Source organism: Diaphorina citri, unplaced genomic scaffold (genome assembly GCF_000475195.1).
Source record: "Diaphorina citri unplaced genomic scaffold, Diaci psyllid genome assembly version 1.1 scaffold796, whole genome shotgun sequence".
Classification (NCBI taxonomy): Eukaryota; Metazoa; Arthropoda; class Insecta; order Hemiptera; family Psyllidae; genus Diaphorina; species Diaphorina citri.
Window position 1 is genome coordinate 35785 of NW_007378228.1, and position 12749 is coordinate 48533.

Consider the following 12749-nt stretch of genomic DNA (forward strand, 5'->3'; position numbering starts at 1 on the left):
CCCCTCCCTTTCCAGTTTAGGAAGTAAAAAGAAAAAAACTGGGACAAGGGGAGGGAAGGGACCAAAACTTTTGTGCTCGACAAAATTAATGTTAGAAAATTTTAATGTTTGCTGTAATAACAGTTAAAAAGATAAAAGCGTATTTTATTAGCACTAGGAAAACAGAACTCACTACTGAGGAATATTTCAAGTTGAAATAGGACCTTAGGACTGAATGTGGGACACGCACTTGGAGCACATGAAAACAGAGAATTTTTATGTTTGCTGTAATAACACGGTTCTCAAGAAATGTGAGATCAACACGTAATATCGTGATCATTTCATGCAAAAGCCAGGTAAAGTTTTGCATCACAAAACGGCGAAACTACCGAAACTCCATGATCTTTGAAGTGCAAACATTTTAATTGATCTTATAACTTATAACATAGATAACGTACGATCTATCGTAAGGCCAACAATTGCCCAACGAAAACTGTTGTTAGGGTTAGGGTAAGTGTTCTATAAATATGTGATAGGGAAGAATACCAAAAATGTTCTCAACCAAAGTCACTACTCGGGGTATGTAAAACTGAAATAGACTCAAGTACAAGCGTTGAATTCTCACCCTTTTCCTTTCACCTTTTTTTATGGCGTAATTTATTTGGGATACCTGACATATATTTTCGAGGGTACAAAAAATATACGCCGTTTTCCAACATTGTAAGTTTCGTGTCATCTTGAAAAGCAATGTCAGAAAGTGCTTTTCTCAGATTATCATACATTTTAGAGGATGCCTTCGAGGACAAATTGTTGTACAGAGCAGGGACTTTACTACTGTTTATATGGGAAGCTCCCATTCTGTGAGAAAAGAAATACTGCCACCTCAATATGATGGGAAGAAGGATAAATATATCGAAATGAAACATCGGGGAAAAAATGGCACAATTACAATAATAAATAGATTGATGAGAAATGAGATTGAAGGAAGAGATAAAGAGAGACAGGAAAGGAAGAAGAAGAAGAAGAAGAAGAAGAAGAAGAAGAAGAAGAAGAAGAAGAAGAAAGAGAGGGTTAGACGAATTGAAATCGAGGAGATAGGGGAGAGAGGAGCAGGAGTAGGAAAATAGGAGAAAAAAGGGGGGGAGTACGGGAGTGTGTTGCCTGTGCCGTAACGGAAGGTGACACCTAATCCACGGATGTCAATCTTATGGAAAAAGTTTGGCTGAGAAAATAGCTTTATATGGGGAGTTCTATGTAGAGCTAGGAACTTTCCGGGAGAGAAAACTTTTCTAATTTCTATATTAGTCTGAGCAGATATAAAAGAATCTAATTACCTATGTTTTTTTTCCCCTCTAGTTTGCTCTAAATATATCTACACTTGCGTATAGATAGCAATGTGAAATGTTACTAGTGGTGTGAGAAGTAATATTGAGTTGTGTGGAAGGAAATGCTGTCACTCACTGTTGTGTAGGTAATGAACTTTTTTGATATAGGAGGTGTATTATTATGTCAAATATTCTGGATATATGAAAACCATGCCGATAAGAAACTCATAGCAGTCTGGCCAAAGCTCGAGAATACTGGAAATATCAAGAGAGGGACATTGGGTTTTATCATTAACGTCCTGTGACATGTTTTAGCCCTCTGAGAATAGGTTCAACGGAACTTTGGTCTACTTGGAGTGAATGGGGGGGAAGTGTTATACTCTTGGTTAGGAATCCCTGACATGCAGAGGAGGACAAGATATTATAGATTATAGAATCTAGAGATATAAGCAAATCCCAGATACGTATATAAGCGATTTCGAAGAAACTTGAATGATGGAATTTGTTTCCCGAATAACTGGAATTTGTAAAGTAAACTTCTAATCACCACTATTTCAATTTGACTGTAAATCTTGTACACAAGTAACATAAGACTAGGTATAATATCTATGTAGAGATATAAATTATTTATAGATAAATCAACTATGGAATTTGTAAAGTAAACTTCTAATCACCACTATTCAAATTTGACTGTAAATCTTGTACACAAGTAACATAAGACTAGGTATAATATCTATGTAGAGATATAAATTATTTATAGATAAATCAACTGTTATTACTATTTCCAAGAAGCGAGTTTTACCGAAGTTCAAACTATTTGCTAAATTGTGTAAACTCTGACAAGCTCCATTTTCAAGGCAACAGTTTGAATTCGCCCTGTACTTGTATAAAATACCAGGTAATTGAATTAACATTACAATACCCCTGATCTGATAACAAAGGGGGAAATTCAAAACCCAGCGATCAGCAAAAATCTACAAAACCTATGAAATGGCTCGAAAAATGCTGACAATGGAAAGCAAAGTAATTCACACGTATTGTATTTATTGTGGCAATTTTCCTGTTTTAGCTAAAGTTCCAATTTGTGATTGAACTACAGAAAAAAACAAAACAACAATCAAGAGAGAAGAGTTTAAGAGATACAAGACAGGGAGGGAGAGAGCAGATTACACAACAAATGGGGAAAAGAGAAAAAAGTTGGAAATTTGTCATTTGCAAAAGTTAAAATAAAAAATTATGGTTTTCTTACTTTAAAAAAAGTTCTAGCAAACATGTTTTCAAGTTCTAACACTAAATTGATCTTTTCAATTTACAGCGAGAAAAAAAATCGGATAATGAAATTGAAATGTACAACAGAAAGTTTTCTTCTGTATTTTCTAATACTATGGACGTCCGAAATTCCATTTTCTAGCTTGATATTTCTAGTGGGAAAGTGGAAATAATTATGTAGATAAGAGTGTGTTATTCGGTCAAAATAATAATTCATATTAAAAAAAAAAAAGATAAGTAGAAAGCCTAGTTATATTTGTTGTTCATAGAAAAGAAATAGTTTTACATCAGATGGCAGAACAACACTTTATACATATTTAAAAAAAAAGATAAGTAGAAAGCCTAGTTATATTTGTTGTTCATAGAAAAGAAATAGTTTTACATCAGATGGCAGAACAACACTTTATTTTATTTATTTCCTCTCTATATGGTATATGTAGTTCTGTCAGCATTCACCAGACTAATATCACCTTACTCCTCCTACCCTAAGCTAGAACTTCACCGTCACTATAACTGCGTTCGAAAAAGTGCATCAAATATCAACTATTCTGTGAAAATCCAAACTTTTTTTTTTCACGAAAAAGGAAAAAATCAACTGACGTCCGATGACAAGCTATGATTTATAGTTTGCTGACGTAATTTGATTCAAGCCATAAATAATGGAGTAGGTATAATGGAGTGAATTATGATGTTCTGTCCATTTTTCATGTGGACAATGAGAGAACGTAATGAATTGTGCCCTGGTCAATAGCTGACGTTTACCAAAGTCAAGGAAATTCCCTCTGATATGTCATAATATTTTCTCTGTTGTACCCTTAAATATTGGGTCAATTCGCAAAAGTTGGTGTTGCTAAAAGATGTGTGCTGGAGATAACGAGAAAATTTCAGAAAAAAACAAGGGTAAGAAAAACAGGGTTCGAGATGTCATTGATCATTAATAATAAGTTTTTTAACCGTTGTTTTATTATGTTTTGGTCACATGAATACAATTCATAATAAAACAAAGGTAATGCACCCAAGTTGTGAAATATAAACTTAATCTAGATATGTTAGGCACCAACGTCATTGATCACAAATGTAGAGTGTTATGGGCAGGACCAAAAAACAGTTAGGAAGGATATTATATCGTATGCAAAAAGGACGGAACACAGGCTATTTTAGAGTGAATTCCAGGCAATATTACCTACATCTAAACGTAGCCTATTTTGTAGGTACACTTTTTGATATGCTAATTAGGGTTGAAATTTGACAAAAGCCTGGATGACCAAAATACATCAGGATAGGATTATTCAGGTAGGTATAGGGAAGGAATAGAGAATTTTTACTTTCTTTTTTCATTGCATAACTATGCAGGTACCTACTCGTATTACGATTATTTTCTCAGAAATGGACAAAATAATTTTATTGTTTCCTGTGGTAAGACCATCTTACTGTCAAATATGAGTTTTAGAAAAAAAAAAAAAGATTTTTATTTCAACTTTTTTAAAGATAAAAAAAACACAATTTTTCTAAAAGGAATAAGTTAGAAAAAAATTGAGGATAAGGAGGGATAAAAGTGAAAGATTTGGTAATTTGGTAATTTTTTTGGTAATTTTTATTTGTTCCATGATACAATTACATTGCTTAGAACATTAAAACATATACAAAAAATGGAGAAAAAAAAATAAAATAATAATAATAATAATCAGGTAGTATCATTATATCAACAGCATTATATCAGGTAGTATCATTATATCAACAGCATTATATCAGGTAGTATCATTATATCAACAGCATTATATCAGGTAGTATCATTATATCAACAGCATTATATCAGGTAGTATCATTATATCAACAGCATTATATCAGGTAGTATCATTATATCAACAGCATTATATCAGGTAGTATCATTATATCAACAGCATTATATCAGGTAGTATCATTATATCAACAGCATTATATCAGGTAGTATCATTATATCAACAGCATTATATCAGGTAGTATCATTATATCAACAGCATTATATCAGGTAGTATCATTATATCAACAGCATTATATGAGGTAGTATCATTATATCAACAGCATTACATCAGGTAGTATCATTATATGAACAGCATTATATCAGGTAGTATCATTATATCAACAGCATTATATCAGGTAGTGTCATTATATCAACAGCATTATATCAGATAGTATCATTATATGAACAGCATTATATCAGGTAGTATCATTATATCAACAGCATTATATCAGGTAGTGTCATTATATCAACAGCATTATATCAGATAGTATCATTATATGAACAGCATTATATCAGGTAGTATCATTATATCAACAGCATTATATCAGGTAGTGTCATTATATCAACAGCATTATATCAGATAGTATCATTATATGAACAGCATTATATCAGGTAGTATCATTATATCAACAGTGTAATATCCTAACTCCTTACCTCTTACTCCAGACTATGCTATTAACTTTTGTTCTCCAAGCTAAAACTTTATTATAATGCAGTTTTTATGTTGTGTTATACCTTTTTTAGTACAACAATAACTCATACTACAGTCTGAGTAAAAGTAGTCTCCCTCTCTCTCACACACTCACTTCTTGTCTTTTCCTCTCACTACCCGCTCTCCGATCATTTTTCTTGTTCTGTCGCTCTTACAGTCTCTCTCTCTCTCCCTCTCTCTCTCTCTCCCCTCTCTCTATCTCCTGTAAATAGATAGGAGATCCTTCATGAAGTTACATTTTAATAGTAGTGGTAACATTATTTATTAAGTTGTTCACATTGCATACACACTCCGTTTCCCGGCATTCATACAATTCGATGACCGTTTATTTACTTAGGATTTTCTTAGTATAAAATAAAATCATGCATCTGCAAAAAGTAAACATGTAAATACCTATGTAGTAATATGAAAGTTAGATCTAGATATACCTATGTACTTCCGTATATTATATAATTATTATTATATTATTTATTGACCTCATTCTTTGGAAAAAAAAGATGTCATAGCATGCCCGGAGCATAAAATAAACGCAAATAAAAAATAGCTGGACGAGATAAATACTGATACTGAATACGAGATAAATGCTCCTCATGATTATGACGTCACACTTGGATTACTAGGATGAGACATAAAAAATAAATAATATATGGTTATTATTTACAATTATTTATTAAATGCAAACGAATAATGCTGTTTGATGCTAAACTCGGTAAATACAAATAATGGTACTATGTTTGTAAATTATTTTCCCGATGTAATCATAATAGGTATATTAATTATTAATTTTTATTATTTGTTAGAAGCTTTTGTGATTATTATTTTATTATTTATTTACATCTCTGTGTTTGTACATTATCTTCATTATAATCGCAATTACTAAAACATGCTTAACTAATGTACCAATTTATATTTACGAGTATACATACATACATATATGCAATTTTCATCACAAGAATTTGGCTCCTAAATTCACGAAAATGTCAGAATAAATTCCAATTTTTCTCGTCACATCATGCAAGGATTTTCTTTTTTGTCCCGAGAGTAATATCTACTCGCTCCCCACCGAAAAAAGAGGAGGAGAAAAACATCAATATAAAAACTTACCAGAAAGAAGCATCCTCTAGAGACGATCTGACACAGAGATATGTCACTCAAGGAGTTTGAAAACAGAAGAGGATCTGTCATTGGATCTTGTTCCGTTCCGTAGTTCATATCTACAATTTCGATCTGGAAAATAAATAGAACGAAAATATCCCTTGATATTTTTAATATAGGGTGTCTAGTCGTACCTTGGCCCCCGTTGTACCTTGGTCCCCTGGACTTTTCTGGTAACTGGCGCCACCTATCGGGTCCGAAAGTTTGCTATAAATATATCTACACTTGCGTATAGTTAGCAATGTGAAATGTTACTAGTGGTGTGAGAAGTAATATTGAGTTGTGTGGAAGGAAATGCTGTCACTGTTGTGTAATGAACTTTTTTGATATAGGAGGTGTATTATTATGTCAAATATTCTGGATATATGAAAACCATGCCGATAAGAAACTCATAGCAGCTCCCCAAGTGAGGTCCTTTGGGCATATTGTAAAATCCAAATGTGATAGCAACACGTAATATCGAGATCGTTCCATGCGAAAAACCAGGCAAAGTTTTGCGTCACAAAACGGTGAAACTACCGAAACCCATCACCTCGTATTAGTTTTCAAACTAAATAAAACTCTCAACTTTTCAAGTGCCACTCCGGTTCCTCTTCCTACCTTCCCCTCCCCTCCCTCTTCCTCCCCCTCCCTTTCCAGTTTAGGAAGTAAAAAGAAAAAAACTGGGACAAGGGGAGGGAAGGGACCAAAACTTTTGTGCTCGACAAAATTAATGTTAGAAAATTTTAATGTTTGCTGTAATAACAGTTAAAAAGATAAAAGCGTATTTTATTAGCACTAGGAGAACAGAACTCACTACTGAGGAACATTTCAAGTTGAAATAGGACCTTAGGACTGAATGTGGGACACGGACTACGGACTTGGAGGACACGAAAACAGAGAATTTTTATGTTGCTGTAATAACACGGTTCTCAAGAAATGTGAGATCAACACGTAATATCGTGATCATTTCATGCAAAAGCCAGGTAAAGTTTTGCATCACAAAACGGCGAAACTACCGAAACTCCATGATCTTTGAAGTGCAAATATTTTAATTCATGTTCCTCTGCTATTTTGAAGTGTGATTCCAATCGATTTTGACAGATTGTTTAGGTAGAATCTGTCTGGATTGATAGATAAAGATGCTCAATCAAGTACAACTGATAAAATAATATAAAATAATACTGACTTTAAGTGGACAATGGATTTACGGGATGGACAAACTTATTTGATCCCCTAATACGGCCAATGAGCTTTTACTATTAGGTACAGGTAGCAACTGTTTAAATATCAGAGAATCGGACTGGAACAACAGCCCGAAGAATAGAAGTACTGACTGACTCCCAAGAGGATAGGCCAGACCACGCCTCAAAGAAAAAAAGACCCATCGTCATAATTCAATTCAATTCAATTCAATATTTTATTGTGTATTTATACAAGTATGTTCACAATTTATAACTTACATCTATGCTTAACACTAAAAAAGTAATAATAATAATTATAATAATGATATGTGGCTTTAAACTAAACCTTCCCAATCTTCCCATTACGAGAAAGGACAGTCTGAAAATAATCTTGAATAGTAGCTGCTCATTCCCAAAACCAATCCTTTGCAAAGGCAGCCTCAAAAAATGTCAATCCTTTGCAAAGGCAGCCTCAAAAAACCAGGCGTGAAGAGGCGAGTTTATTATGATAATATATCATTTTACCCTTTATCATGTCACAGAAGAGAGACAATATTCCCATTCAATGTCATTCTATCAACGTGAAAATGTGTAATGCTCCCTGCTCTATGTTGCATGCACGCTGCGGTGGCTTATATGCCACATTATTCATAATACGTGCTTGCTGTGTTGTGTCTAACCTGTCTGCTATACTCACTACTCACTCACCTATGCATAGGAACAGGGTCATGTAGTAGCGAATGGGTGACTCTATGACATTTGAGTGCAAAGTGGTAAACACTATTAACTCGAGATTCTAATGATGTCTTGAGGTTTTCAACTATAGGAACAGGGTCATGTAGCGAATGGGTGACTCTATGACATTTGAGTGCAAAGTGGTAAACACTATTAACTCGAGATTCTAATGATGTCTTGAGGTTTTCAACGGTGTCAAATGACAGTTTCCAATTTCTTTACAGTTTCCTGTAAATAATGAAATTCTTGTTTGTCTTCAAGATAAGAGTAGGTACATGTGAATACATAAGAGTTCATTGGTAATTCTTTTAGCATTGGAGATTTTAGCTTCTTTTTAAAGGACTTAACTTGAAAGAAATGAATGATAAGAAAGGAAAAAGAAGAGGGACAAAATCAATTTCTATTTTAATAAAATTATTTTTACCAACCTCAGTGGTGCAGTGGTTAGCGCGGTGGACTTCGAATCTGGAGGTTGGTGGTTCGAGTCCAAGTCAAGTCATAAAATTTAGCGTAGTACATTAAGCAGGGAACGACATTTATGACAAGCATTTATGCTTAACACAATTAAAATTCCTTTTAAAATTATTGTTACATATATGTAGGTAATTATTTCTGTGATTTTTTTTACCCTGTAAAAAATATGTATAAAAAATCGAGAGAACCTGTCCTTTATTGTCTACATATTATGAGCAGGTACCTACATCGCACCTAGATAGTAAAATTTCATTCTATTATTGTATTCAATGAAAAGGCTACTTTCATGAGTGAAAGGCATAATGACCCTGTAAAAAATATGTATAAAAAATCGAGAGACCTGTCCTTTATTGTCTGCGTATTACGAGCAGGTAGGTACCTACATCGCACCTAGATAGTAAAATTTCATTCTATTATTGTATTCAATGAAAAGGCTACTTTCATGAGTGAAAGGCATAATGAATGAACTTCTTCATAGAATACCAGCATTATGTTTTATATTAGCTATGGATTCTATGATAGGCATGGAAAATATGGTTATTAGGCAATTATTACTTAATGGAAAACAATTCAGGCTGAAAACCTTCTCATTCAATACGAAGCAGAAGGCATAATGATAAGAGCATCAGTTGGTATTTTGTCGGATAACATACCTACCTATGTACTACATATTATATTTGCTTCAAAAATTTTGCTTCTACCGTATATTGTATTAAATATTTTTATATAGAATATTTTTTCCCACATATTACCTACCCACTCGAAGTTTTGAAACGGAGAAATATTGGTAAAAACAACATTCCGTGTTTTCATCACCCAGTGCGGGGGTTATTCCCCATAGGTATGAGTGGAATTCTAAAACATGATGGCTACCACAGGGATCATCCCTTTCTCCTTAGTGGTCAGGACCTTCGTCTGGTAAACACGTTGATGTGGATCGATTTCCGGAGCATTGCAAGCCGAGGGACACTTGTTTCTTTGAGCTTTTTTTTCTTTTTCAGATTGTTTATTATGTATTCCCTTGTTAGTCACACTATTCTCTTGTTAGTCACACTATTCTCTTGTTAGTCACACTATTCCCTTGTTAGTCACACTATTCCCTTGTTAGTCATACTATTCCCTTGTTAGTCACACTATTCCCTTCTTAGTCACACTCAAGCTACCTGTGGGATGATGTGTCCAAATCAAATTTGATACGTACCTTCCCATACTACTCCTCTTCCTCTCTCTCTCTCCCTCCTCTCCTTTCTCTATCTCTCTGTTCCTCTCGCTTTCTCTTTTCATCTCTCTCGCACTCAGCTCTCTTTCTCTTCCTCCCTCTCTCTCTCCTCTCCTCTCTCTATCTCTCTCTTCCTCGCGCTTTCCCTCTCTCTCCTCCTTTCTCTCTCGCTTTCCCTTTTTCTCTCTCTCTCTCTCTCCGTCTCGCTCTATTTTTTTTATTTGTCTTCGGTGTTATCTATCATGATTATTTTTTATGATACCTTCAGAACTCGGGACTTTTTTTTTTCATTATCTATACCGCCCTTCTCTCTCTCTCTCTTCTCCTACCTCTCCTCCTTTAATTCATTATCTCACCCTTATTCTTCCTCTCTCTCCGTTCCCCTTTTACCTCGCTTCCTCCATTTCTTTATGTGTTCCTCTTTTCTCTCTCATTTCTGTATGTTTCCTCTTCAACTATCAGGCAGTAAGGATTTCTCTGCCCCGATTCTGCTAATAGAACCATTAATCAATTTTTTGCAGACATTTGATAGTATCTGCTTAGGTCTTACCGTCTAGAAAGCGAAGAGAGAAGGGAGACAGGATAGGAGAAAGCCAGCCGAGAACGAACATTATCCGTTCAGGGTAAAATCCGCCCCGGGAGGGAATCGAACTCGCAGCCTAGCGCTTACAAGGCAGACGCGCTACCAACCAAGCTAACTAGGCTGGCACCATGAATCAAGATAGACTTCTCTCTAGTTGTATAGGTAGAAGGTTTAGTAATAATATTAGTAATAGTATGTACACAGATAACTACGAGAACAGTATGTTCTATACTTCTAGAATAGCAAGCAGAATACAAAGGATACATAAAGCATATTTACTTTGAACTTTTAGTTTTGCTTGACTGCAGAATAAATACTTCAACCCTATACGGGTTTCCCTCTTCAACCTGGAGTCAGATAGTGTTTACCTAGATATTGTAACAATATTGTATACGGTTTGTTGTACAGGGTGATCCAGAGTTACCTGACGGTTTTTAAAATGATGCTACACGTTGAATTTTTAAGATAAAAGAGTGATATTTATTTTAAATTAAAGATAACAAAATGTGGTTTACTTTTTTGGGGATTTTGTTTGGATGGTGATCAGGTGTGGCAGACAACGCTATCCGAAAAATTGCCCTCATTTTGAAAACACTCAATCTATGTGCAAAGTCGACATACTGTCTTTAGCCTTTCCTGGGCTATAGCACAATAGCACAAATTTCGCGATAAGAAGCACTCGTTAACTTATCCAGAGTCCTTGTCTTATAAATATACACCTTGTTTTTAACGTATTTCCATGAAAAAAAGTCGCATGAGCTAAGATCGGGTGAGCTAACACCCGGAGGGAGGAAAACTTCCTCCTAGCACTAGTCAAAAATTCACTACTTTTAAGAAATGCCACCACAGCGAGAGCTCGATGTTGTGGGGTCCACGACTACATTGTAACAAAAGCTCATTTTGTTCTGAACTTAGTGATATTAATTTCAACAAGCTACGATAAGCTACCGTCTTTTGAAAAAACAATACTTTCTCATTACATTACATAGTACACAAAAAAGGCAGAATGTATATTATCATGTTTTTCAGATAAGAAAGTTTCATTATTTATCCTTATAAGGAAAATCTAGGCAGAACTGAAGAGTCCTTTGTCCTTAGCTGTATAATGTATTTCTAGCATCACTCCTGAGTCCTGAGCTCTTGACGTCTCTCGGTCTCTATACTTACAACTTTATCAAGTTGGGTTTACTCTTCCTGGGTACTTAATATAATTAGATTATCATGTTTTTCAGATAACGAAGTTTCATTATTTTTTATCCTTATAAGGAAAATCTAGGCAGAACTGAAGAGTCCTTAGTCCTTAGCTGTATAATGTATTTTTAGCATCACTCCTGAGCTCTTGACGTCTCTCGGTCTCTATACTTACAACTTTATCAAGTTGGGTTTACTCTTCCTGGGTACTTAATATAATTAGATTGAAATCATGTTTACTTTTCATCTATTTTCTATTAGTAAATGAAATAACACTTTTGTTATTTTTGAATTTTGAAAGCCATGTCCTCGCTATTGTAATGGGTGACTGCTGACTTGAAAGCCAGGATACCCTTTATCTCGGGACACAAATGTGTGTCAAAAGTTCCAAACTGAAAGCAAAAGTAAATGAAATAATACTTTTGTTATTTTTGAAAGCCATGTCCTCGCTCTTGTAATGGGTGACTGCTGACTTGAAAGCCAGGATACCCTTTATCTCGGGACACAAATGTGTGTCAAAAGTTCCAAACTGAAAGCAAATCACATAAAAACGTTCTAAACTTTGGCAACGTTTCCTTTGGCTCCTTGTACAATGGAATGGTAATGTAATTGGACTGTGTGACGTCATCCTTTGACACTATTTGACAATGTAAACTTTACAACTAGAAATAATAGGTTGATTAATAGGACGAATATTGTCAAATGTCATGCTGTGGGGAGTGTTTTGAAAATTTTAGACCAAAGTTCAAGTTAGTACAAAGTTCAAGTTATATGGATTAATGGCCGGATCCGCAAAGTTAGCTTGAACCTTTCAACTCGATTTTAGTTTAACCTGGCCATTTGGATTCAAAATGTTTAATAATAAATAATAATGTTGAAAGAATATCACGACTATGCGTCAAGACTCACTAAGTCCTATATCTCAGGTTTAAAAAACGAAGTTTTGCGAAAATCAAACAGAGTTACTGTTTGCATTTACAAACTGGAAAGAAGAAGGTACATGAAACTTGCAAAAATGTAAATATTTCCCAAGATCTTGCAAGTTGCAAAAAACTAAACTAATAACTACTCGTAGATGAAGACAGTTGGAAGGAAGGTAAGTTATTATTACTTTATCTAACTGAAACCGCTACCAATCGGTAGCAAATTTTGTAAGGTTTGGTT

The 12749-nt window shown here is 34.5% G+C and overlaps 1 protein-coding gene across 1 annotated transcript in view; it reads right to left on the reverse strand.

Moving 5' to 3' along the window:
• Nucleotides 1–836, reverse strand: part of LOC103512146 (NACHT and WD repeat domain-containing protein 2-like) — a gene marked incomplete at its 3' end in the record, with an annotated part of 36344 nt that extends 35508 nt beyond the window's left edge. The window contains exon 1 of the mRNA XM_026825708.1: nt 760–836. Coding sequence (XP_026681509.1) covers nt 760–836 — 77 coding nt within the window. The remainder of the gene's footprint in view (nt 1–759) is intronic.
• Nucleotides 837–12749: the final 11913 nt, after the last annotated feature.